The sequence below is a fragment of the Mauremys reevesii genome, linkage group 10 (genome assembly GCF_016161935.1).
Source record: "Mauremys reevesii isolate NIE-2019 linkage group 10, ASM1616193v1, whole genome shotgun sequence".
Taxonomy (NCBI): Eukaryota; Metazoa; Chordata; order Testudines; family Geoemydidae; genus Mauremys; species Mauremys reevesii.
In genome coordinates, this window is record NC_052632.1 from 60,835,765 (window position 1) to 60,863,226 (window position 27,462).

The window sequence follows — 27,462 nt, forward strand, 5'->3', positions numbered from 1 at the left end:
GGTCGTTTTCCTGATGGTAGTGACTTCAGCTCACAGCAGAGGTGAAAGTAAGCGGGTACGGGCCAGTACGGAGGACCGGTAAGAAAAGGAGACTGGCTGAGGGAGGGAGAAGCCTGCCCCCTGCATAAGAATAGTTTAAACTCAGCTATTCCCTGCGCGGTTCAGCCCCCAGGGTTAGAAGCCGTTTCTGGCATCCTTGTTAATTTCACTCTCAGTTGTTGTTGGGGGTGGGGAAGGGTGTGTGTGTGATCATGGCAGGGGCAGTTCTTTTCTGCCCCCAGGATGAGGGGATCTCCTATACACAAAAAACCACAATCAAAATCAGGAACCGTTTCCAAGTTCAAATCTATCCCATTCCCTCCCCAGCAGAGGATCATGGTTGTGATGTCCAAACTGCTTGCAGATCTTCTTTGAAATGTTACTGAACCACGCAGGGAACAGCTGAGTTTAAACTGTTTTTAGGCAGGAGGCAGGCTTCTCCCTCTCTCAGCCAGTCTCCCTGCTGCAAGCTAGAGGAAAGCCCCTGCTGCAGCTGCTCAGTGCCAGGCAGGGAGAAAGCATGGAGCCTAGTGTCCGCAGCCTGGCTGGAGGAGGAGGGAAGACACTGAGAAAAATGTGACAGTGAGTTTTCACTTTTTCAGGCTTATTCCAATAGTAAAGTTTTATTACAGACAGTACTGGTAGTAGTAATAATAGCTTTATTTTCTCTATGTCATGCAATGGGAGGGATCCATGAAGTATGTAGGAGAAGTGGGTTGCTTGCAATTAGACCATATGGGTAAGAAATGTAAATTACTTTCACCCCTGCCCAAACGCAGGGCTCCCAGCCGCCTCTGCAACTGGTAGCTCCAGGGGTGATTTAAAGGGCCCGGCTCCTAGCTTCAGCTGAACCCCTGAGCCCTTTAAATCCTGATTTAAAAGCTCTGGGATTTAAAGGCCCCTCCTCTTCCGATAGAGGCCACGCCTCTTCTGCTTGAGGCCCCTCCTCCTCCGCAGGACTCTGGAGTACCGGCAAGTCCTTTAAGTTACTTTCACCCCTGGCTCACAGAGTTAGTTTCAGGCCTAGTGACTGATCTACCTTCTACCATCTTTACAATGACACTAAATTCCCTCCCAAGATGGAGTTGGAGTTACTCTTTAATGAGCCTAACACCCTACCATTTTTTTCCTGCATGCCCTTCCTAATGAGGCCTTTCTCCATATGTTTGATGTTAAAAGGTCCCTAGATTTTACTTGGAGCAGACTAAAGCCCTTGGGAAGTGCCTTCTACATTTTATTTCATATCTATTCACTGGACAACTTTGTTAACATCCACCTTATTGCAATTCATATTGCTGTTACCTAGCTGGCCTGAAGCTGGAAAGCCATGTCAAGCTGCACTTATCTGAGGCAAGGCAGCCTCCAAAAAACATTCGCAAGATAGCCACCTGGGCCTTACACCAGGCATTTACAAAGAATTATGGTTTAGATTTGCCCTGTAGCAGGAGATTCTGTTTCAGTCTATGTTGTAGAACTTGTTTCCAAGGTATGGGAGGCCAAACTCACTAATCCACTCACTAGAGATTATTTTGGGATGACCCTTACTTAAATTGGCCCAATTTTATTTGAAGGGTTTTTTTCCTTTAGTCTTTGCAGTGAATCCTTCAGGGTACCAATGTTATAACTGAGATTGCTAGAGGTGTCTTACGTTCAATTATTTAAAAAACAAAAAGAAAAACCACTCACAGCCCTCCACTTTGTAATGTAGTGACTCCCTAGGACTGTGTGACATTGGGTATATCAATGCTGAAAAAAACCCTAAAACACAAAAAAACCCCATCCCTGTGGCAATGAGTCTCAGAGCCTAGACTCCAGCCCAAACCTGAACATCTACACTGCAATTTTTAGTCCCATAGCATGAGCTCCACAAGCCTGAGTCAGTAGACTTGGGCTTTTTTTTTTTTTTTTTTTGCATCGTAGATGTCCCCAATGTCACACAGTTCTAGGGAGTTACTACATTGCGCATTGCAATATTTCAACATTTCACTTTTCTTGTGTAAATTTAAAAAAAGATTAGTCTGCATTATGGTCTCTATACTTGACAAATTTAATTCTTAAAAGGGAAAGCCATTTTTGAAACATAGCTCAAAAAGGTGTCTTAAAACTGGTACACTATTTTTATAGACTCACTCTTCCACAGGGCTTAAGGACAGCACATTTGTCCGTTATATCCTTATTTTCATATGCATCCCTGCCAGCAGTGGTCATTCCCAAAGAGGGAATGCCAGAGTAGAACAACTAATGGAATGGAAAATCATCTGTTTTTAAATGCCTGCAAGTGTTTCCACAAGTGCTTAAAAAAACCATGGAATTGGCACTTATGATACAAATAGTGACTTTTACTAGACCAGTAGCATGGAATAAGAGAGATCCAGTCTCAGCAGCAGCATGGCTGAGAATCAAGGTGAACTGCAGTATTCTTGAAACCATTTTTCTTCCACATACATAGTGGGATTAGTCATTTTAAAAAACTATATGAAGGAAACCTTATTTTTTAGTTGTTTCCATAGCCTCATGGTGTGACCCTTTCTACTTTATTTATAAGGAGATTTTGCCACAAAATTAGCTAATGCACAAGCTAGTTACACAGATATTGTTGTAATGGGAGCTTGTATACAGAGAAATGACCATAGAAATGACATAACATAAATTAATCTCAGTTAAACAGAGTAAATCAGAATAATATTAGATAGGAAGTCTGCAGACCAAGGATGCCATATTGCTCTCTCCTCTCATTTTGAATTAGCAGTTGTAATCCATACTGTTTGATTCAGAAAAGTATTTGGTGACATTTAAAAACTCTGTAATTTACTACATGCTCCTGTATAGTAGCATTTCATAGATTAAACAGGGACAAGAACTGATTATTTGAGGTTTATATTTGGTGTTACATGATCCTACTGTAGGAGAGGCAAGTGTGTGAAAGATCCTTAGACACAAGCCTCAGAAATTGAACTCATGTGCATTGTAGCTCACAATTACCACTTTGATGCCATTATGTCCCATTGCTCCTGCTGCTTTGGACAACTTAACCCTTGCACCAGAAAAAAAGGAACTACTGTAGATCCCCTGGTCTTGTAGATCACCTGGAATTGCTCCCAAGAAATGAGAGACTTCAAATGTCAGAAGTTTCTTGTGTAGGGAAATTTTCATCTTTCCTTGCAGGCCTGGATAGCCTTAATGGCTGAGTCCAGGAAGCAGAAAAATAGATTAAGTAGATACAGGCAGTACCAAAGGATAAAAATAACAGAGAGGGAAAGCTTAGCTTGAACCAGAGGTTGAATCAAGAACAATATTGTTATAGAGAAGTTGATAGAATATGTTGAAAACCAGTTGGAACTCCGAGTTTACACAATCAGCTCCCTGATGGTAGGAAGACATCAGTTCCAACTGAATTTGCTGCAAAATGTATTGCTGTCTTAGACCCAGGGGATCATCAAAGATGATTTGTTTTATACTTTTTAAAAAGTTACATAACTCCTGCAGGAAGGAAAGTAGGCAGTGAGGTAAAGGAGGACAGAGGTTCTGTGACTAACTCATTATAGAGAAGATTGGGACCACACTAAAATCTCTGGATCCAAAAAAATACCTAGGATATGAAGAAGGGAAGATATTTTTTCCATCAACTTAAGTCCCTTGCCTTATTGTGTACATATTATGGAAATACAACAGTTATGACTGCACAAAGACAGCCTGCGTTACTTTCAACATCTTTCAAAATGAAGTGTCAGAGGTGATGGGGAGGGAGGTGTTTGCCAAATGAAGGTGCACAAAACTACAACAAAAGTTTAAGGAGGGTGTGGCAAAATGAAAGAAAATAGAAAGAATTACTTGAAAGTATCCTCTTAATATCCCAGTCTTCTAAGGACAGAGCTGTTTGGAGTAACTTCCCAAACATGAGCATGCATCAGTTTGTCTTCCAGGAACAAACCAGTCCTGCAAAGAGAAAATTAAACAACCACTGGATGAGTGAGTACTGCAGACTGCTGTCATTCTTCACATCAACAGATTCTCTCTTCCTGTGGAACCACAGGACAGTCCTTCACACACATAACTACCAGCAGCAAGCACAACATAATTTGGACATCGTAAGATATATGGGCTAAATCCCCAACTGGTATACATTTGTGTCGCTTCAGTGAAATCAATGTAGCTATGCCAATTTACACCACCTGAAGATTTGGCTGTCTGTGTTTATGCAGAATGGAATACACACTTTGCACATCTCAGGTGGCATGACATGCCTACAGGAGAACAATGAAAAGTAAACAATGTGCCATAAAACACATTTGTATTAAGCTATCAGAATCATGGAACCTTTCATCTAGGCTTTATGACAGCAATAAAACAGACCTGGCTTGCCAGATGGTGCTAAATTCTCAAGTGAAATATCCAATTTTTATTGCACAGCAATCCCTGCACACCCTTAGTATTTTAATTATAATTTGCATGGAGGCCTCATAGACTAACTGGCCTGTTTATTAAGGACTTTAGGAGGGGAAATTCCACTAAAATTAATGAAGATTCTCTCTTGTTTGAAATATTTCTGTGACTTTAGGGCAAGTATGCTTAGACAATGAAAATGTTCTCCATCTGTGCACCGCTCATTATAAACCTAATGGAATGCTGAGAATGAAGGCCTGCTTTCGACTGGTGACTGTACTGGTGTTGAACAGCTAGGAAAAGGCCAGTGCTGTAAACAGAACCGTCTATCCATGGCAACGGGCAGTTCCACTTATAAATGTAGAAAAGAAAGTACTGGTTTGATGTTTCTTTGCATTTTTAATATGGTCACAGTTTTATAACAGCAAGAATGACCTATGGGTCAGGCATTTCCTGGCCATTAATGATTGTCTGTGTTAAGGGGCCAAGGATTGAGTATGCCAGCCTGTTATTAGCAGCCAGGAAATGCCCTCTGTGTTGGTCATTGTTGCTTAAATAAATTAAGATCAGACTGTGCCCCTTATGGGAAGTAGCCACTTAAGGGAGCAGAAACTACCTTGTGGATTTCCCTGCCATCATTCCCTAGTGGGAGTGTGGACTTCCCTCCTTCATGATAAAAAGGGGACTGGCCTCAAAACCAGTGGATCACGAGAGGCCAGGGGCATGCCCTGCATTAGTTCTCTGCTCCTAAATTTGCATGCTTGACTAGGGCGTGAAAATCCTTCACATAAACTGGGGTTCCACAAATACACACACACACACATTCCATATATACACAGATAACCCGACTCGCACATGTGCATGAGGCAGTTTGAACACCTAAATGGGCCACGTAGGTGTGCATGTGTTGAACATGGGAGGCAAAATGGCTAAATAATCTCCTTCCTTATCTGTTTCCAGCCTTCACTGTATCCGTATCTAAATACTACACCAGAAACACCAACTATTTCATAAACATGTTCCTTATCCCTAATCTGTTAGATCAGGGGTGGCCAACCTAAGCCTGAGAAGTGCTTTCTACACTCACCTGAATTTTGGCCCATGTAAGAAATGTTAGATTTCTGAAAAGTTACCTGCCTGGGTTTGTGTGCATTATTTTTCTATCATGCAGGCTGGTGTTTTTAAAAGACATTCTGCATGATAGAAAAAGAAAGTTCTGCGGCGTGTGGCTGAGGAATCTCAATGATACTTTCAACAGTTCAGATCAGTCAAGCAATCAAAGGGCAAGAAAGAATAGACATGCCTTTGCTTTGCCAGTTGTAAAAAATTGAACTCAGACTTTGCACCTGGCAGAGTTCTAAGTTATAAACAAGTTCTGTTGATATCATTATATTATAAAGAGCACTTTATCTCAGCTGCCTCTTGAAACCCATGATCGGGTGATTAGCTGTATCATATAAGAGAGTGTGTACACTATGTATTAATCCCACACTGTTTGAGTAGAACTTTCAATAAAAGCAGACCGCCTAATATCCAGGACCCTGCTAGTGCTAAACATTTCATTAAGAAATTTCTGTGCAGTCTCTAAAATGCTTTTGGGAGAAGCACAGTAAAGTGAATAAGGACTGTATATTTTCAGTCTTTGCAGATGCTGGATCCTTCTTAATGCATATGCTGTATATCCAGTACCAGGAAGTTCAGCTCAGTGAACTGTAGTAGTGCCAAAAAATGCACTGTAATGTTGAATTAGCAAGTGAGGAGCAACAACGGACTGTTTTTTCTATAGTATGGGGAAGAACTGTTTACAGTAATTGAAATCTAAGTAGTTTACAGGAAATCTTTTCAGAAGCCATTATCAGGGTTACTTAAAAAATATACCAGTGTTCTTTATAGCTAACATCTGTATATTCTTAAATATAAAGTAACCTAAAGAGCACTACTCTTCCAAACAATCACATGATCAGCGCTTGCCCACCTGCTCATTCCACAAGCCCTTCTGATGCTGCCAGCTCCTCCTGTTCTTAGTTTTGGGGCGGGCACTTCATCTTTATTTGTTATGTAAAGCGCCATGCTTATCTATGGCTCTATAATTATCAAATGATACTAGTTCAAATGGCAGTGCACCTGACTGAAGTTACACACGATGCTGAAAATAGCAACAGATACTGGGCTGCTTAGTGATGCCAAAAGTGACTAAGGAACAATTGTCCTCAAAATCAATTGCAAAATGTGCCATGCAACACCTGCATTATGAGAAAAAAAGCAGAACTGTCCTAACCATTATCAGTCAGGAGTTCCTGGTGTAGTGGATTCCCATGGTATTGAAAGCAGAGTCATCCGTAACAATGGGGGCTTTGTCCTGCACAATTGCTATCAAAGTAGCTCTGAGACTTCCATCAGACTAGGAATATGTCTGGAGTGGGATGAAGCAAAGCACTACTAAACTGCTGTATTGCCAGGCTCAGGACTGTTGGACAGCTGCACAGACCGACAATTTCAGTGCAGTGCTGAAAAAGGAAACTGTAAGGCTTCTAGAGGACTGAAATAGCTCTGCGTAAACTCACCATACCACTGAGTAAAGACTCATGATTGTTCTACCCTCTAGAGGTAGCAAAGAGGATATAAGTGCTATTAATGATAGCTAATTGAGATTTTAAATCAGGACTGATACTTCTTTGGGCCCAACTCTGCATCCCTCACATGCTCAAAACTCCCATCGAAATCAATGGGAATTTAGGTGAGCAAGGAATGCAAGATTAAGTTCTATATTACACTTCACTTTCTAAATTTTTGAACAGCAGCTTAAGATATAACAACATTCACCATTACACCTAAGTGTGCATCATCTTGTACAGTCTTTGTCATGACCATGACACCCTCTGACACCCCATTATGACACTCCCAGTTCTTTTGCTGCACTGAGGAACATCGGCTGACAACATATATTTATGCATAGGGTTAAGGGTGGCAAGTTAAGACCTTCCTTTCTTGGAGATTGCCTGAACTTCAGACATACTGGAGAGCTGGAACCTCACCTACAGAAGCTGACATGAGGCTTTTGACTTTGATGGCAGAGAAATCTATGGACTTTTCAGTGTCCCAAGGACTGAAGAGTGCCCTAAAATTCATCATAGAGGGCTCCTAAATGTGGGCTGAGGCCCCCCTCAGCACAAGGAACCATCCCCACAGATATGGATGATAATAGGAATAAATTTGCTCTCCAGGATACAGCAAGGCTGCTAAAGAAGAATGATTTGTTGAGCTGACAAGATTGGCTCTGAAGGATGTCTACTTATCATTTCCCCAAACTGCTAACGTACCCAGAGTTCTTATAAGACCAGTGTCCCTTTCAGTTTATCATTTATTCCATTCTAGTTCATAAAGCTCCTAAAGTTTACGTAGCTTTAAGAATTAGGGGCATCAGAGAGATGCTGGACCTAGATGGCATACTGATTACATCCCAGAAGATAGAGCCATTACAGAAGGAGAAGGATTTAAGCAATCCACATCTTAGAAGGGTTTGGCATCCTCATGATCATGTAAAAATATTACACAGCCTTACAAGAAATAAGAACTCTTGGTCTCCAAGAAAAGGAAATGTTCAAACTTCCCCTGTAAACAAAGGACTAAGGTGTCCTCTAAGGAAAACCACCTCTCCCCTTAGGAATGTAGGACTGTGTAAGTGCAAGCAGTCTTCCATGGACCCATCTACTAGTGGAGCCTCCAGAGACTGAGGGCCTAAAACAAGGGCCAGAGTACAGAGATGAGATCAGATCAGCATCTCTCTTGATAGATCCAATACATAGAAGTCTGGAGCAGCTTATTCTTGGACATAATCATTATATCAAATGCAAGTCTATTTTACTGGTTAACAGGATGAGAGGAGTGAGCCATCGGGGGCAAATGCTCACAACAAGACAACAAATTTCATTTCAACTGCCTGGAACTCTGAGTAGGCTTTTGATGAAAAGCGTGGCAAAGGAGAGATCCCAAATACCAGTGGAGACTGCTTTGGTTAGACAAGAATAAGTGATCACATGTGGTACTAAAACAAACTGGTAGACCAATGCTCTAAGATGCTGGTGAGGATGGCCAATGATTTGGGGGAGTAGTGCCTAATATATCGTCTGTCAACGTGAGCAGAATATACTCCAGGCCTGTCAGATGCCAGAACAGATCAGAATTCCTGGTACTTCAGAAATTTAAGGAATCTGGTATCTAAAATGACAAGTGTTTACATGCCCTGTCTATGTATATTTCTCATATGTCTGTAGCTGTAGTATATACATGCCCCTTACCCAAGGCAGGAAACATCAATTCTGCCACAAATAGGCCACAGTGGTTAAAGTAGCCAGAATCTGGTTGGGAAACTGAGGCAAGCAGCTATTAAGTGACTTTTCCAAGATCACTTTTCCAAAGTAAAAAGGCTAGGTAGAGAACTTTTAGTTTCCAGTCCTTTGCTTTAGCCAAAAGACCATATTCCTCTCTAACTGCATAAATAAAAGACAGGAACAATCTCTTTCTTGAGGAACTTGCAGTCAGTCTAATTCAGACAGATGCAACATATAACTCAAACAGAATATAGTCATTGGGCAGTGATGGCACAGAGATCAATGTTGGAAGGCTTTACTAAAGAAGCAGATTTTAAAAAGAGGGACTTGATGGAAGACAAGAAGTCTAAAGTTATTTCAGTCCCAGGGAGCAACATGAATGAATTTGTGAAGCCATGATGGCAAATGGCATTTTTAAATACACACAATGATGTAAAACTGGCCTTTAATGTGAAATAGCATGATAAAAAAAGGTAACTATTGTTCAGCAAAGTAGTGTTCAGGGTCTGACTGACACCCTAAAGAAAAAAAAATCCAAAATTCAGAGTTAAGGTACCAGGCAACAGTAATTTTACTCCCTTGTGCATACTTATTATGATAGGTTGTATTCAGTAAAGCCTTCCATTATATGGTGTCATAACACTATTGGGCAAATGTTTATTTTTTTACGGTATGGGTTATCTATGTGGAAAGTACTTACTAAATATTTAAATTGTAAGAAATTTCTTTATCAGATTACACAGGCACTTTACTTCCCATCTACATCAATGTTCATCTAGCACCTTGAGAAGGGAATTGGTTTGACCATTTTTTGAGCAGGCACAATGTTTTCCAAACAAATATGTGTAAGTCAGAATTGAAGAGACCAGAGGCCAAATTTATCCCTGCTTAATGGAGCTACTCTAGGGATTAATCTGGTCTAGCAGGTTCAAGCATGTTTGAAGGCAGTGTTGCCAGCAAATAATTGTCCTAAATGCACTTACTTCTAGGTAGTTAATTTGCTATCTAGATTTCAGTTAATTTTCAGGAAATATGGCAAATCGGTTAATGTGTCCTCATGAGAATGTTCCAAGCAAGTTTTTCATTCACAATTTATCTGAACTAGTATAAAATAAATATTATAAAGCTATAATTAAGCATTAAAACTATTCACTATACATACATACCTAGGCTTGCTCAAAATGGCAATGTAAAGAAATATTCCTTAACTGCAGTCCTCGAAACTTGTTGATGCAACTTGGAAAAGTGGGCCAGGAAAGTGATCCACAGTGTTCTAAAATGTGACTCCATATAGATGTAGTAGAATGTTCAGAATGAAGCCCTGCTTTCCTATTGGTTGTTGCACAGCAAAGAAAAGGGGAGTGCTGTAAATAGAACAGTATCCATGGTAACTTGCCCTTCAAACTTTGCAACATTTATGAAAATATTCTGTTTATAACAGTAATTATAAGTTTCTTAAGTTTGCTCAGCTTTGACTCAGCCATTCAGATCCTTCAGCTAGTTCTGTTGCCCCTGTCCTGCACCAATTGAAGTCAGTGGCAACACTCTCATTGACTTCAGTGGTGCAGGATAGGGTCCATAGAACCAAATCCTGGCATTACCAGAGTCAATGGGAATTTTGCTGCTGACTTTAATGGAACTAGGATTGGACACTAAATGCTAGGCTATGGCCTCCTTGGTGGCTGATGTTCAATTATAACAGTGTTTTTAAAAAGGAAAATAGCAAATGCCACAAGACTCTTAACCTCGTCAATATCCTGTATCCATCTTTAACTGAATAGCTTCGCTTTGGCTGTTTCTTCCCCATCTAACTGTATGTAATCAGCACAAACAGCAGTACACTTGACTCTAGATGATGGCAGGCAAAATACATTCATTGGCAACTAAGCTTAAAGCAGTTTAAATGAAATTCAGACAGTGATGGGGCAAAGATATTTCATGAATGCTGCAAACTTGTATAATACGTGGGTCAGCCTGATGGAATTACACACTTAACTTCTACAAAATATGGTTATAATGAAAATGTTGACAGCGACAGCAATGCTACAAGCAGACTTCATGATAATAACGTTAAGCAGTAAGGAAATTAATCAGTGCTTTCAAATGTCCCCCTTTCAGTACAAGTTTCATTACAGGGCCTACAGAACATTTTTTAACCTTGTCTAAAGAACAGTTTGGATAGTCCAGTTCCAAATTCAAGTTCCCAAGATTCCTAGCAGCCAATAAACATAACAAACAAGTATTCTTAACAGTAAATACAGTTTAGATGGCACAGTGGGTTCAACTTTGTACTCAGGATTCCTGACCTCAATTTTGCCACAGATCACAAGTGGAAATGAATTTGGTGATTTCATCTGGGTCATTAAGGGATGTTAGCATCCAAAAAGATCACAGTGGTTTCCAGCACCACTGGCAGTAACTTCTCAAGAGAAGTCCAGAATAGGAGCAACAGAAGGATTACCACCAATCAGTTTTGAAATGCTTTGGCAGACCCAGCTGCTTGGCTGTGGCTGAGAAGCATGTGAGGTAACAAAGAGGGTGGGGTTGCAAAGGTGGCTCTAAGTCAGGGGTTCTCACAACAAAAAATTGGGGGGGGGGAGGCGCCCACAGAGTTTGAGCATCAACTCTTGCAGCCAGCCACTCTGACAACTTTTCCTAAAACACTTAATTGACTTTAAGAAAAACAAATAAATATGCACATATACATGTCCAAATCATCGTAATGCAGGACTTTTTTGCAGACTCAATAATAAAAACAGTTTACAGTTGTCTTTATTCTTTACTGGACCTAAACAGAACAGAAACACAAATTAGGTGCTGTTCATGTTCTTCTTGTTTTTATGTTGTTGTTGTTTCTTTGGCTTTTTTGGTTGCTTTTTGGGGGGCGGGGTTTAAGACTTGCTAGCTATTACTTTTCACAGCAGAAGACCAGCTAGCTAGTTGGAAGGCAGTGAAAAGTGATAGTAACAAACATACAAATATCATTTTTGACAGCAGACTTACTCAGCCCCAGCAAGCTGAGGGACAAATTAAACCCTAGATGGCGAGGCGGGTAGGGAGGCAGTGGGGGTCAGGGGCAATGGGGGGATGGATGGAGGTCCGGGAGAGGTGCCAGCGGTGATGGGGGTGGACTGGAGCCCAGGGCCAGCACCCGAAGCCTGGGACTGGAGACTGGAGCCAGCCACCACACAGCTGAAGCTTGGGCCTGGAGGACACAGCAGGGGCCATGAGCAATGTGGGGGATCCCGGGGTACCACGGCCAGGGCCCACTGACAGAGCTCACCGCCATGTGACTGAAGCCCAGGGACAGAGCAGGCAAGTAGGGTTCAGGGGTGATGGGAGGAATGGTGAGCCTTGGGCTGGAGCCCAGAGCTCCATGACAGGGGGATGGAGCCTGCTGCCATGCAGCCGAAGCCCAAAGCCCCACAGCCAGAGCCTGTTGCCCGGCACCCTAGGGCTGAAGTCAGAAGCACAAGCCCCACTGCCGCCGGGAAGGTGGGGAACTCGCACTGGCTGCCTACTCCACCAGCATTTGTGGCTTCAGAGGAGGGCAGGGCCCAATCCCTGCTGGTAGCCCCTGGGGAGGGGCCACTGCTTTGCTCCCCCCCTCCCATCACCTCCCTGGAAGCTGTGGCCACAAGAAAAGCCCCTGGTGGCCACATGCAGCCATGATTGCCGCATTTGAGAAATGCTGCTCTAAGCTGCCTTCTTGCCCTCTCGCTGAACCTGGTGCTGCTATGTTTGATAAACCCTCGACTCCTATTACATTAACCTGCTCTTGTATCGGCAAAGCTCAGTTTCAACCCTCAGAGCCATATAAAGCATAATGGAAGATATAATCCTGCCTCCCTCTCCCAAGAATCCAAGGGTCCAATCATATGTCTAGTAGAAACCAATGGGATTTTGCCACTCACTTCACTGGTAGTTGTTGGATGGTTGGAGGCCCAAGTTAAGTATACCACGGAGTTGGAATATGTAAGATACCTTATGGCTAGGAAAGGCAAAGTCTCTGGACAGTGGAGATGTCCCAGTTTGGCTAGTGTCATATACTTAGCTGGTATAAGTAGGATTTACACCAGTGTAAGGAGCTGGCCCTTAATTTTTCAGGTCCACCTTGATAGGGCTAATGGAAGAGGAGAATTTTTAAGAATTAGTATATTTCAAAAGGCTAATATTAGTGGTACTGAAATAACAGATTTAGTCAAACAAATTCACTCAATCAAACTGCTTATCCAAAGGGGACCTATTCCAATGAATTTCATTGGCTTTGGACACTGGAAATATTTATAGCAGGGATGTACAATGTGGGCTCGCAGAAACCAAATACTCCCCATGGACTCGTAAAATGTGAACCTGAGATGCCCTTACCGCTGAATTGCAAGGTTAGGGCAAAACTGAACAAAGGCAGGTTTTATTGCTGATTAACAGAAAATGCAATTAATTCCCATGAGTCCCCCAAGAAAGACACAAACATGAGTAAAGATGAGGGATAATAGTGTGGTTACAAATTATCCACAAGCACATGCACGTTTGGTGAGGCCCTCGGATTCCTGGGAAGCTGCCACGGCCTACTCCAGCGTTGTGAAGGCGACATAACCCCAGTTTTGAGGGCTGAGATTTTCAGAACAGTACAGATTGTTAGCCACACTTACCTTTAATGGATGATGTGTAGCTAAACCCTCTGCACTGCTCTGAAGGTCTCTGCTGGAGATTGCAGCAAACCTTGCAAGTGCAGACTTACACCTCATACCCAAAGCCCTTTGTAGTCAATGGAAATATGTCAGTTGGGCTTTGGATCAGCCCCTAGACATGATTTTGCTGGTGGTCCTAGAACAGATATGCCTTTTAAAGACCCAGCAAAAGGAAGACTTTTAGGCCAACACTGACATGATGAGAAGACCGCTGCCTCTGCCCAGCTGCTAGTGATTAAGTACCAGGAGACCAGTGAGTGAGCCAAAAGCATTTGGCTATAGCAGCTTCATGAGATCCATTCCAGAAGGGGCATTTGGAGAGTGAATGGTAGACCAGAAGGAAGGAGGAGTGAAAATAGTATCTTTATGAATTAATTATAAACCAGGACACTCGGGCTGCTTAATCTCTGAATAGCCTGACTGACTTCTATTCCACAGCATACTGTATGAGTGTGGGGGGCGGGGGACAATCAATAACTGTGTGCTGAATTTTACCCTCATGTACAACAGTGCAAATTCTATGTAGTTATTTGTGTCTGTTTTAGATTCACCATGAAATAATTCTGAACATGAACAAAGCAGCGTCTCAGATACCACAATGATGAGAACAGTATGAAAGTCCATCTAAAAGAGACAGCTATCTAATGGCAGCAGTGTCCAGTGGCAAGGGATGGGATGAGGAGTCAAGACACCCAGGTTCTGCCAATGATCTGCTGTGCGACATTGGACAAGTCACTTCACCTCTCTGTGCCTTTGCTTCCCCATTTGCAAAATGGAGATAGTGAGACGGGGCGACATCCACTCCTATGCAGAGGGCCTGCAAAAGAACTAAGCACCATTCAAGTCCTATGTAAGCTGGGGTATGAAGACTTTCCCAAAATGCTCTGAAACAAAATGTGCAGAGCAGCAAAAAGGCTGGGGGGATATGGATTTATGAAAAAAGATTAAAAGGGCTAAATATACATTGACTAAACACTGATTAAGGGAGGCATGAAAATCCCCAAATATTTGAAGGCTATAAACCACAAGGACATAGAGGATTTATTTAGGGTAATAAACAGGGTATAGTTAGGCATGACCAGTGGAATGAAGTTAAAAAGAGGAAAAGTTTCCTGACCGTGAGATGGATTATGAAATATAGTATTATCCTCCCTTGGGGAGCGGTGGAAGCCTGTAACCTTGGACATCTAAAACTTGACCACACAAAGCACAAGTATGTGCAGGGTAGGCAACAATCCATCGTAGGCAGAGAGCTAAACTGGAGGATTCATAGGTCTTAAGGCCAGAAGGGAGCATTAGATCATTTAGTCTGATCTCCTGTAGAACACAAGCCATAGAACTTCAACCAGTTGCCCCTGTATTGAGCCCAATATTTTGTGTTTGGCTAAAGAATACCTTCCAGAAAGGCATTCGGTCTCGTTCTGAAGATATCAAGAGATGGAGAATCCACCACTTCCCTTGGAAGTTTGTTCCAATGGTTAATCCTCCTCACTGTTAAAATGTGTGCCTAATTTCTCATTTGAATTTGCCTGGCTTTAACTTCCAGCCACAGCGCTGAGATTGAGATTGTGATGCCTGATCCAAAGTCCTTTGAAGCTAATGGAAAGACACATATTGACTTGAATGGACTTTCAGGTCCTTGCTGAACACTATTTTCTGTTCACTCAACTTGCGCTGTTAGTAAAGGTTCTGTGGGCAAGAAGTCTTTATATTGTCAGATGCCAGAGATGTAAAACAACTGCTCTAAATAGATTCAGCTACCTGTAAACATAAAGGACTGCGTTGTTCCTGACCACCCATGGAGAGGGTGAAACGCACACTCCCTACCTCATCCTGCCTAGTCATTAACCCTCCCCAGGTGATGAGACGATGCAGCTGAACAAGCACCCAGAGAGCATATGTCTATTATTGTTATAATGTAAAAATGTAGGAACGCTGTGAACAATAATCTAAATAATAGAACAAAGAACACTACATCACTATACAAACAACGAGAATACTTGTGGCACCTTAGAGACTAACACATTTATTTGGGCATAAGCTTTCGTGGGCTAAAACCCACTTCATCAGATGCATGGAGTGGAAAATACAGAAGGCAGGTATAAATACACAGTACATGAAAAGATGGGAGTTGCCTTACCAAGTACAAGTAGGGGGTCAGTGCTAACGAGACAATTCAATTAAGGTGGAAGTGGACTATTCTCAACAGTAGAATTCCAAGGGAGGAAAAATCACTTTTGTAGTGGTAATGAAGCCAATGTAATCAGGGTGGCCCATTTCGAACAGTTGTCAAGAAGGGGTGAATATCAACAGAGGGAAAATTACTTTTTGTAGTGACCCATCCACTCCCAGTCTTTATTCAAGCCTAATTTGATGGTGTCCAGTTATAAATTAATTCCAGTTCTGCAGTTTCTCGTTAGAGTCTGTTTTTGAAGTATTTTGTTGAAGAATTGCCACTTTTAAGTCTGTTATTGAGTGTCCAGGGAGACTGAAATGTTCTCCAACTGGTTTTTGAATGTTATAATTCTTGATGTCTGATTTGTGTCCATTTATTGTTTTGTGTAGAGACTGTCCAGTTTGGCCAATGTACATGGCAGAGGGGCATTGCTGGTACATGATGGCTGTTGTCAGACAGCCACCGGTGTGATGCTCTGCTCTGTTCAGTGCTGATATCAGTCAGCTGCGTGCGTGTGTTCCCTCTGTGTGCTGCCCCGGCTCTGCAGATTGCTGGCACAGCAGATCCTGAGAGAAACCCCAGTGACCACAGACTCTGATAAGGTACAAAGGCAACCGGCCAGGTTTATTCTCAAACGAAACACAATCTCTAGCTCCCCTGATCAGATGTCTACAGTTCTGCTAGTATATATATGCTCCCTGACAATGGACTGGCTCAGTCAGTGGCGGGACTCTCCACTGCCCCCTAGGCCAGACAAAGACACCACCCCAGGGATGCATTCTTATACACAGGTACAAACAAGTTACACATCACTCCTGACTATTGAGGTGCAACTCCCCTACGTCATAAGGTACAACCCTTCTACGCAGTAAGGTGCTGCCTTTCACCTTGTACATGTTGGTTTGGACAAAACAACTCTATCCATCACATTACCCTTTTGACCCTGTCTTTAGGATGGGTCAGCCTGTTCCTTGTTATCTGTGTGGAATGTGCAAGTATCCGAATGTTCTGATATCTGGTGTCCAGTACCTTTTAGGTATGTATCTTTTTGCAGCATCAGTCCTTTCCTTGCTAGCTTCTGTGAGCATGGCCTGTCTCTGGCTCATATCTTAATTTTGCTTTTTGTTAGCAAAGTCTTGACCATTATTTTAGTTCAAGCCTCAGGCCTCATTCCGGGCCTCTGATACAAGGGTTTGTGTTTCAGGGCTTCACCTTACTACAATGGCATATATCACATTGGTAGATGTGCAGGTGAACGAGCCCTGATGGTGTGGCTGATGTGGTTAGGTCCTATGATTCCCGGGTTAGTGTTTTTGTTGTGTGGTGTGTAGTTGCTGGTGAGTATTTGCTTCAGGTTGGGGGGCTGTCTGTAAGCGAGGACTGGCTTGTCTCCCAAAGTCTGTGAGAGTGAGGGATTGTCCTTCTGGATAGGTTGTAGATCCTTGATGATGCGCTGGAGAGATTTTAGCTGAGGGCTGAAGGTGATGGCTAGTGGCATTCTGTTACTTTCTTTGTTAGGCCTGTCCTGTAGTAAGTGACTTCTGGGTACCCTTCTGGCTCTGACAATCTGTTTCTTCACTTCACCAGGTGGGTATTGTAGTTTTAAGAACGCTTGATAAAGATCCTATAGGTGTTTGTCTCTGTCTGAGGGATTGAAACAAATGCAGTTGTATCTTAGAGCTTGGCTGTAGACAGTGGATCATGTGATGTGGTATGGATGAAAGCTGGAGGCATGTAGGTAAGTATAGCAGTCAGTAGGTTTCTGGTATAGTGTGGTGTTTATGTGACCATTGCTTATTTGTCCTGTAGTGTCCAGGAAGTGGATCTCTTGTGTGGACTGGTCCAGGCTGAGGTTGATGGTAGGGTGGAAACTGTTGAAATCCTGGAGGAATTCCTCAAAGGCCTCTTTCCCATGGGTCCAGATGATGAAGATGTCATCAATGTAGGGCAAGTAGAGTGGGGGCACTAGGGGACAAGAGCTGAGGAAGCGTTGTTCTAAGTCAGCCATAAAAATGGTTGGCACACTGTGGGCCCATGCAGCTCCCCATAGCAGTGCCATTGACTTGAAGGTATAAATTGTCCCCAAATCTGAAATAGTAGTGGGTGAGGACAAAGTCAAAGTTCATCCCCCAGGTTTGCCGTGACATTATCGGGGATACTGTTCCTGATGGCTTGTAGTCCATCTTTGTGTGGAATGTTGATGTAGAGAGCTTCTTCATCCATAGTGGCTAGGATGGTGTTTTCTGGAAGATCACCAATGGATTGTAGTTTCCTCAGGAAGTCAGTGATGGCTCAAAGATAGCTGGGAGTGCTGGTAGCGTAGGGCCTGAGGATAGAGTCTACATAGCCAGACAATCCTGCTGTCAGGGTGCCAGTGCCTGAGATGATGGGGCGTCTAGGATTCCCAGGTTTATGGATTTTGACTAACGGATAGAATACCCCTGGTCAGGGCTCTAGGGGTGTGTCTGTGTAGATTTGTTCTTGTGCTTCTTCAGGGAGTTTCTTGAGCAGATGGTGTAGTTTCTTTTGGTAACCCTCAGTGGGATCAGAAGGTAATGGTCTGTAGAATGTGGTGTCAGAGAGTTGCCTACCAGCCTCTCGTTCATATTCCGACTATCACTATAACACCCAGCAGCTTTACAGCCTTCCTAGCACTCACGCTGGTTCTTTTTCATCATTGCTTTCATGACCTACTTGGGGGAGAAGATTCTCAAAGAGTTGTTTAAGGGTTCCAAGGCATAACAGCCGCGAGGTACTGGAGCCTAAAGTTTCAATATTCTTAGGCAAAGGAATTGATTTTCCATCTCATGACCCGTCACTTTGAATTTTTTTCTTAACTTACAAGCAGCAGAAGATTTGAAGTGACAAGTTGGAGCAGGAGAGGGGCAGGGAATAGCGCGCGCGCGCACACACACACACCCCAACCATGATCAGGCACCACCATTAAGGGTGGGCAACCGGGAACTCTTTTATCATTGTGAAATAAAAGATACAACTTACTCTGTCTGCCTTTGGTTTTGTTCTTTCTAGTTTTCTTTCTTCCGCTGTTACAGGCCCAGAGGCAACAGCAGCTGGTTTGGTGGCAGGGCTAGGTAAATAGGACAGTTCCAGGGCCCGATTCAGCAGTGAGTCCAGACAGGACCTTTCCTTCACCACTCCTTGTGCTGACCAGTCCCAGAATAGCTTGTCTTTTATCTAGATGCAGAACAGACGGGACTCCCACTGGTGCTCAACAGCTGATGGGTGAGAGAGTGATGGCCCAGCTACTGAGAAAAGTTGGGGTGAGGTTCTGTGGAGTACTCTGTGTTGTGACCCTGAATGTGGGAGATCGGGAGCAAAGCAAGAGAGAAAGAGGAGACAAGAGGGAAGTGAAGAACGAGCCAAAGAGAAGGAGGTTCTGCTACAAGAGGAGAGGGGACATAAAGTAGAAGAGGGAGGGCCAAGGGTCACAATAGGGGAAAAGGCACCAGGGAGGGCGAAGGAAGGTCAGAGGGGATGTTAGGGCTGAGTAGGCAGTGGGAGGGGAAGTCTGCCAGCATTCTCTTGAAGACTCCAGGAGGAGAGTGGAGGCCTTTGTGACCTCTTCATGAAGACAATAGTGGATGGGGCTTCAGTGAGGCAGCCTGAGAGAGGCTGGGACCTTACAGCTGCTTCTGGGGCTGGAGAAGAAATTAGATTTATGGATCTGGTTGGATTGAAAACTACAAGTTGGATTTGGATCCAAGGACCCACAAGCTTTGGAAGTTTGGATCCAGAACTCCAGTTCAGGACCATTCTTAATTTTTAGAGTATTTTAAGATCCTCAGGTGAAAGGCACTTCACAACAAGTATTATGATAATGAATTTATAAGGGGACAAGTTCACCACTGACATCAACTAGTGCAACTCCACTGACATTAGTTGACTTTCACCCACTTGGCTGGGGTATATTTGGCCCAGCAAGTCCAGCCTAGCAGAAGTGGGATACCACAGGACTGAACTCAGGGAGAAACTTGGTGCATTGAAAAACTCTTTTAATGCTTGAAATTCCTTTCTGTTATTCTAACATGACACGTTGAATAGTCTTTTAATAGTGTGTTAGAAAAATCAAGAGTGGGAGACCCTTGTTTCTGACTTGAAAAAGCAAAATGGGTCCAATTTTAATTAAGTTCTCTTTCTGCATGGACATTGGTGCAAATCCAGACAATCACTTTGTTTTGAACACTACAGTTTTCAGATAACATTTGTGATTAATCAGTGAACCGTTCTATGTATCTGTTGTATCTATGGGACTATAAAAGTGCCCTTTGGTGGCACGCTATGCTTAAAATTGATTTTTTTTTTAATTCAAAGATTCACTGCAACAGAGAACTGAAATGCTGACTGGTGTTGTGGGTCTAAATCCTAAGGGCACTGTGTTTTTGTTATTAGTTCCTATGTTACTCCTGAAGTCAGATTTGGAGATCTACGTTCTCAACACTCAATTTACTTATTTTTCAAAATAGCACCGAGCTAACAAAACCCTAGGACTCCATAGTGACAAACCAGAAGATCATTGCTATTCTTACTACCTGCACCGTTGTACTTTATGGGGAATCTAGGGTATTGCCATGGCAATGCCAAATCCTGAAGCTTCACTGCATTTTTGTTTTTAAAAAGATTGTGTTCACTGACAGGCAAATTCTGGAGAAATATACCACCAAAAATAGAGGCAAATTCTTCTCTTTTACTTTGTTCAAGTAGAAAAACATTAATACAAATTCATGTAGCCAACCAATTTTTAACCACAACTCGCTTTTATCTAACTCCCAGCTGTGTCCCCCATATAAGTCACTTTTCTGATTATCTGGAGTTTGATTATTTTTTGTCTCCCAAACATGTTGGATAAATAAGATAATACTGTGTAGAACCCAGGAAGCCTGTTTTTTTCTGAAATAATGGGCGCTAGCTTGATACGGACTAGGAAGATACACTCCACTCAAACTCTGTATCCCTTCTGTACATTTTATACTCTACTCAAACATTTTCACACAATCACGTAATCTCAATTCATTTCTTCATACAAGTCACAAATGGTAACGAAAGAAGTGTCCAAACACCTGCTGCTCCCTCTGAAGTGAATGCCAGATCCAAGTGCTCAGCACCTCTCAAGATTCAGTGCAATAAAGTGTTAATATAGGAATTACCAAGGCAACACTGTAGATTACTGGAACAACTCAGTCTCATAGGAAAAATCATAATGTAATCTGGCTAAAGTTACTAAAGCAATACTCAATTTCAGTGACTTTAGCTGTCTGTTAATATGGGCATGACTAGCAAAGTTTTATTGTAATAACTAGAGATTTCTAATAAAATCCTTATAATTTTTATGGTGATGAATTTTTATGTGGGATGTCAGAGCTTGCTATACAAATGCAAAGAACTTCCGGTTCTGTTCAATATATTCATCAGTGATTTAGATAATGACATACAGAGTACACTTCTAAAGTTTGCAGATGATACCAAGCTGGGAGAGGTTGCAGGGCTTTGGAGGATAGGATTAAAATTCAAAATGATATGAACAAACTGGAGAAATGGTCTGAAGTAAATAGGATAAAATTCAATAAGGACAAATGCAAAGTACTCCACTTAGGAAGGAACAATCAGTTGCACACATACAAAATGGGAAATGACTGCCTAGAAAGGAGTACTGCAGAAACGGATCTGGAGGTTATAGTGGATCACAAGCTAAATATGAGTCAACAGCGTAAATGTTGCGCAAAAAAAAAAAAGCAAACATTATTCTGGGATGTATTAGCAGGAGTGTTTTAAGCAAGACACAAGAAGTAATTCTTCCGCTCTACACTGATTAGGCCTCAGCTGGAGTATTGTGTCCAGGAAAGATGTGGATAAATTGGAGAAAGTCCAGAGAAGCACAACAAAAATGATTAAAGGTCTAGAAAACAGGACCTATGAAGGAAGATTGAAAAATTGGGTTTGTATAGTCTGGAGAAGAAAAAGATTGAGAGGGGACATGATAACAGTTTCAAGTACATAAAAGGCTGTTACAAGGAGGAGGGAGGTAAATTGTTCTGGGGATACGACAAGAAGCATCAGAGGGGTAGCTGTGTTAGTCTGGTTCTGTAGAAGCAGCAAAGAATCCTGTGGCACCTTATAGACTAACAGACAAAAAGCAATGAGCTTAAATTGCAGGATGGGCAGTTAAGGTTGAACATTAGGAAAAATTTCCTAACTGTCAGGGTGGTTAAGCACTGAAATAAATTGCCTAGGGAGGTTGTGGAATCTCTGTCATTGGAGATTTTAAAGAGCAGGTTAGACAAACACCTGTCAGGGATGGTCTAGATCAGTGGTTCTCAAAGCCGGTCCACCGCTTGTTCAGGGAAAGCCCCTGGCAGGCCGGCTGGTTTGTTTACCTGCTGCATCCACAGGTTTGGCCAATTGCAGCTCCCACCAGCCAAACCTGCAAACACAGCAGGGAAACAAACCGGCCGGCCTGCCCGGGGCTTTCCCTGAACAAGCGGCGGACCGGCTTTGAGAACCACGGGTCTAGATAATACTTAGTCCTGCCAAGAGTGCAGGGGACTGGACTAGATGACCTCTTGCGGTCCCTTCCAGTCCTACGATTCTGTGATTCTATTACTGTACATGAAGCAGTGTAGTCTGGTGGCTAGAGTAGGACAACTGGGAATAAGGATTCCTCAGTTCCATAATCTGAGTTTTGCCACTTACTCATATCAATGTGTCTCAGAGTAGATAAAGAGACCAGTCCTCAGCTGGTGTCATTCGGTGTGGCTCTGCTGATTTTAGTGGAGCAATGCTGATTTACATCAAGAGAGGACCTGGCTCACCCTGTGTTTAGAATCCTTTTATATCGCGCCTATCAGTGGCAACTAAGGATCCTAAAGCAAATTGAGACATTTTGGCAGATGGATCCCCGATTTAGGGTTTTTCCAAGGCTTTTATCTAAGCACCACTGACACCTTTTACAAATAGCACAGAGTGAGTCCTAGCTGGCAGTATACTCACAGCCTACCTTGATCCTGGTGGGCATGTTTGGATGGGTTTATTTTCCTTCTTTTTTTTCTCTGTCTCTATTGATAACTCCAGTTGAAATAGGGCAGGATCCCATCTCCACTTTTGGGACTAAAGGGAGGCCAAAGCTGTTGGGTCCTTGCTGGTGGGAAAGGCAGCAGGCATTCTTCCATTTGGGATCAACACTCCAGGGCTAAGGGCTAAGGCTAATGATAATACAGGTTGGGGCTGCTCAAACTTCCCTACACTTCTCCATTGTGACTTCAACACCTTTGCTATTTCTGTTTTGGACCACTTATGAGGAGACACTACCATTTGTGCTGGCTTTGGGATAAGGACAATTGTCCACTAGGGACCAGCAAACTTACTTATTTTGTCTTTTGTTCTTGTTGTAAAGCAATTTCTATTGCAGAAACAGAGCGGGATTTTGCCATATGAGATGCATCCAGTATGGGTTTTTACTTTCCAGTCAATTATCAGTACAATGCCCTGATTAGGTCTGTGAACTGTAGCTCCCATGAGTAATTTACTTCGTCTATTACTCAATTTTGTTTGTGATCTAAATGCAACTTGAAGCCAGGTGTCCAGAGATAAAAGGCAAATGCATTGACCCAATGCACCAGTGCTATGGACAGTACTCTCCTGCATAACTGGAATTCTTATCACCGATACTCAGTGAAATTGTTGAATACAGTGAGGATCCATTGTTATTAGATGAGTTCTAAGACCTCAATACTCTCCTTTAGTAGCTATATTTTTCTAAAATAGCCGAACAATGAGCCTACATTAAGGACTTACTATATACACATTTCATGCCCAAATATATTTTGGGGCTACTAGATATTGCAGTTTAAAAGTCATTTTTATATAAATTAACATTCAGAGGATATTTTAAGGCATGGATTTGGAATCCACATGCAGGGCACAGGCATCTCTAGCTAACTCCAGTAGTGCTTGTGGGTTCTGTGTAGGAGACTCAGTCAGGACTTTAAGAAGATCAGGCTACATCATTTATTACAGATTCAGCTCAGCAACTCAGAGGCTGGTGTTCCTGGTTAGCTGTCTGTGTGAGAACTGCTGAGAACTGTCTGTCTGAGAACTGCCTAATATCTATTCAGCTAAGCTGGGTACAGCCCTTAAAGAGACATATCCTCACACACCAGGTAAGGAGAGGGAGGCAAGAGCAGCAGCACTGTGAGGACAATGTATTGCTATGCTGTGCATGGATTTGAGAGCAGAGGTTGACTTGGCTTGTTCAAAGTCCTTGCTAGGCCCTTTGCATACTGGGGTAGTGATTTATAAGGTCTCAGCCTTAAACTATATACTGGGGTAATCTCAAACTTATTTCTTTCCTAGTACGCTTGCTGTGTTTTACATTGTTCCTAATGGTCATTTCACAGATCCTGTGGTATGGTAGGAAAACAGACTATACTGAAAAGGAAGCATGGCTGAGTCATTCCTATACAGGACATCTAATTTTAGCCCTAACTCTGTCATTATCATTATCTTGAATAAGTCACTTAACCTCTTATTGCCTCAGTTTCCGCATCTATATAATGGGAAGAATAATAATCATAATACTTGCCTCAGTCCACTCTGTGAAATGGGTTTAATTTATTGATATGTGGATGAAAGTAAACTGGGTATCTTCAGAAACAAGACATTGAAGAAGTGCAAAATATTAATACATGGCAAACTTCTGTAACTTCATTAAAGCCAATGATCCTGACAATTAACAGGTTAAATTCTATTGTCCATGAAAAATAAAAACAGTCTTTTTTTAAAAAGTGTGAAAATCAGTAAGAAAATCCCATTAAATCTGTTTAGCTTTTTTTTAAAGCTAACGGTGACAAACAGCTATATCAGGAATATCTACTTTATAAACCTTACCTTGGTGTCATTCATTGTTTGGTTTTATTATTTGTAGTAGGAAAACAAATTAAAAACATACAAGCCACTTGAAAACCTGACAACAAAAAAACATTTAAACTTGATTTTTGAAAAATAAGCAGGCGCATTTGGAACTTGGGTATTATTATAATGTTTCATGAGCCAAGGCATTAAATAGCTGTATCTAGAGACAATTAACTATTGCTTATACATGTTACTTCTTTAAAAACAAAGAAGATAGTGTTTTGTTGTAGCAACACAGTTGGGTCCTCATCCACTATCTGGGGTTCTGTTGTATCTCCAGATTCAGTTCCCCCATCAGTGGAGGAACTGTGGAAGCTTCCAGGACAGTGGAACCAAAGCTAAGGAGAGGCACATGGAGAAGCTGACTTTATGCCAGCTCTTCATAGTCTATCAGACTATCAGGAGTTTAGAGACAGGCTGGAAAGAAGGCACTGGGCACAATTCTGCATTGCTCTATGACCTCTGTATACTACCAGAGCAGCTTGAAGCTGAAACATCTAGCCACCTCGTCAGATTCCTGATATAGGGTGACTTTCCTGAATGGCATGACCAGCAGAAAAGGGGCATAGCCAGAGCGTTGCTGCACTCTAGCTACCCTTAAGGCTGCTCTAGCTTGTGCCAGGGGCCAGCTCCAGAATAAAGGGAGGTGTAAAGGTGGCATAACGCCTCCACGTTTCAGCTCCTGCTCCAAGCAGACTTGTCTGGAACTGAAAACAACTGGACTTACTGTGCCCATGGTCACATATATCCAGCAGCCCCAACTCCTGAGGAAGGCAGTTTGCTGGGGTCATGACAGCCACACTGAGCTGCCTTGTGCTCTTCTCACAGCTTGCCAGGGATAGTCCACAGCTCCCACTAAGCCCCCTGCCCCTAGTCTGTTTAGATAGAGCATGTGCATGCTGGTGACTTTCCACCCAAAGTGAAAAGCTGTCATGTAGGTAAATACAGGCTTTTGCAAAGGTGAAGTGCATGGTACAGTAAACCAGATGCCATCAAAGCTGCTGACTTTATCAGTGGGCAGTTCTGATGCTGATCAGAATCAAGCCTGGAATAAGGACCATCTCTGTTCAAACTTTTAAAGAGGAAAAAGCCTCATTATTTTGGCCACAGCCAATGGCACAAATACAAATATTTAATGTGGTCAGTGACAAATAGTCTATATCTTCGCACATAATACTCCAAGACTTACCAGCAAGGAGAATTTAAGTACAGCTCAGTGCTCAGCAGGGACTGGAAAGGACAGAAAGGTTGTGTTGAAAAATCCCTTGGCAGCGGAAACAAACACTGACAGTCCCCCTGTAACAGGACTTGCTGACAATTAAAGAAGGATTACAAGGTTTTTCAGTCCAGTGTGCAAGCAGTCTAGTAACAGGTGCTGTATGCAAGTCCCTTTATGCTACGTTAAGATTCTATCCAAAAAATGCCGCTTTAAGCACAACCAGTAAACTCAACTGGTCAGAACAAAATGAGGCAGGATAACGAACTGTCCGACACATTTGGAGTCACATCGATCTCTCAAGTTACAAAGCAAATCAAAGCCCAGTTCTTTGAGAGAGCTAAAAATATGTGCTTGGACTTGCAGCTGTAAAGCTGTGCCATAAATAAAGGCTGCTAGGCTCTTTTAATTAGGAGCTGACTCTTCATGAACCCTTGCTGAGGAAGATAGGCCAGGTTGCTGCCCCCTATGCTGTGACAACATGGTTTGAGATGAATGGAACCCACCTGTGTAAGAGGTGGAACTCATGGGGTTTGATGCTTCTTGCTTCAGCTTGGGATCTCATGACTGACAGCAAATGGAAGGGGAACAAATGGCCACTGTACTTACAGAAACAGGCGAGATTGTGGCCAGATAGGGGTTGAGTTCCTCCAGCATTGCTGACTCTTGTGAGTTTATTGTGAGACTCACAGTATTTGATGTTTTTCTCTGAAAGCCTCAGTTCTGGGAGTCATGTGAGTATGCAAGAATCTGAGCTTGCATTTCAAATAATTCCATTTTTAGCCCTCCTGGGTGCAGAGTACAGCTTGAAAACGTGAACCCTCAAAAAAGGACACCCGAAATGTCTTGATTCTTAAAGGACTCAAGCTTTTTTAAAGACAATCATGATTTGATGGGGCTCTGACTCCTGAGTTTAAAATGCTTAGCTTTGGAAGTGCCACTCCCCTGCCTGAATGAGGGATAGCCAGAAATGCAGCCCCTGCACTTAGGGCTAGGGAGCTGCTACCAAGTTGCTCCCCACCTCTCCAAGTAGAAAGTTGACAAAGTGCATGGGGAACAGTGGGGAGGGGTGAAGAGAACATCCATGGCCAGGAACAAGCCAGCAGGGAGGTTGTGGTGGGGAGGAAAGGGCGAGTATGCTGCATCCCTTAGAGAGGTGTACAGACAACTAGCAAGCTAACACCATGCCAGCTGGTACTCCTCCTGGAGTAGGGCAGCTCTGCATAGTCATTTCCCATTGGCTCTGTATTAAGAGTATGGGTTAGTCAGGGGTTCTCAAACTTCATTGCACCACGACCCCCGTCTAACAACAAAAATTACTACACAACCCCAAGACGGGGGACCGAAGTCTAAGCCAGCCCTGTACACCTCATTAAAATGGGGTTGTGACCCACTTTGGGGTCCCGATCCACAGTTTGAGAACTGCTGGGCTAGATCATGCTATGGTGCTGGTGGGTATGTGCTGAAATGGTACATGCAGGATAAAATTGGCTTGTGAAGGTGTTTCCATACATTGCAGGTTTATCATTTTAAAGATACAGCAATGGTTTGGCATTATAAAGTTTATCAGTAGGTTTAAACTGTTTGTACAGAGTCTACAATATTTCTGAGGGTCACATTATTTTTATTCCTTTCCAATGAAGCAACTCTCAATACAGACATGTTTGTGATACCAGCTGGAGTCAGTATTAGTTTACTGTA

General features: G+C 42.6%; 1 protein-coding gene across 5 annotated transcripts in view; it reads right to left on the reverse strand.

Moving 5' to 3' along the window:
• The window catches only part of USP7 (ubiquitin specific peptidase 7), a 145,284-nt gene extending 126,137 nt beyond the window's left edge, over positions 1-19,147 (reverse strand). For 3 of the 5 annotated variants that reach the window (XM_039491153.1, XM_039491154.1, XM_039491149.1), the window contains exons 1-3: positions 18,621-19,147; positions 9,920-10,117; positions 3,871-3,975 (exon numbers count right to left, since the gene is read on the reverse strand). In XM_039491153.1, coding sequence (XP_039347087.1) covers positions 3,871-3,943 — 73 coding nt within the window. In that variant the 5' untranslated portion in view covers positions 3,944-3,975; positions 9,920-10,117; positions 18,621-19,147. Of the gene's footprint in view, positions 1-3,870; positions 3,976-9,919; positions 10,118-18,620 lie in introns of those variants that run through there. The other 2 variants (XM_039491151.1, XM_039491157.1) reach the window with 2 other exon arrangements.
• Positions 19,148-27,462: the final 8,315 nt, after the last annotated feature.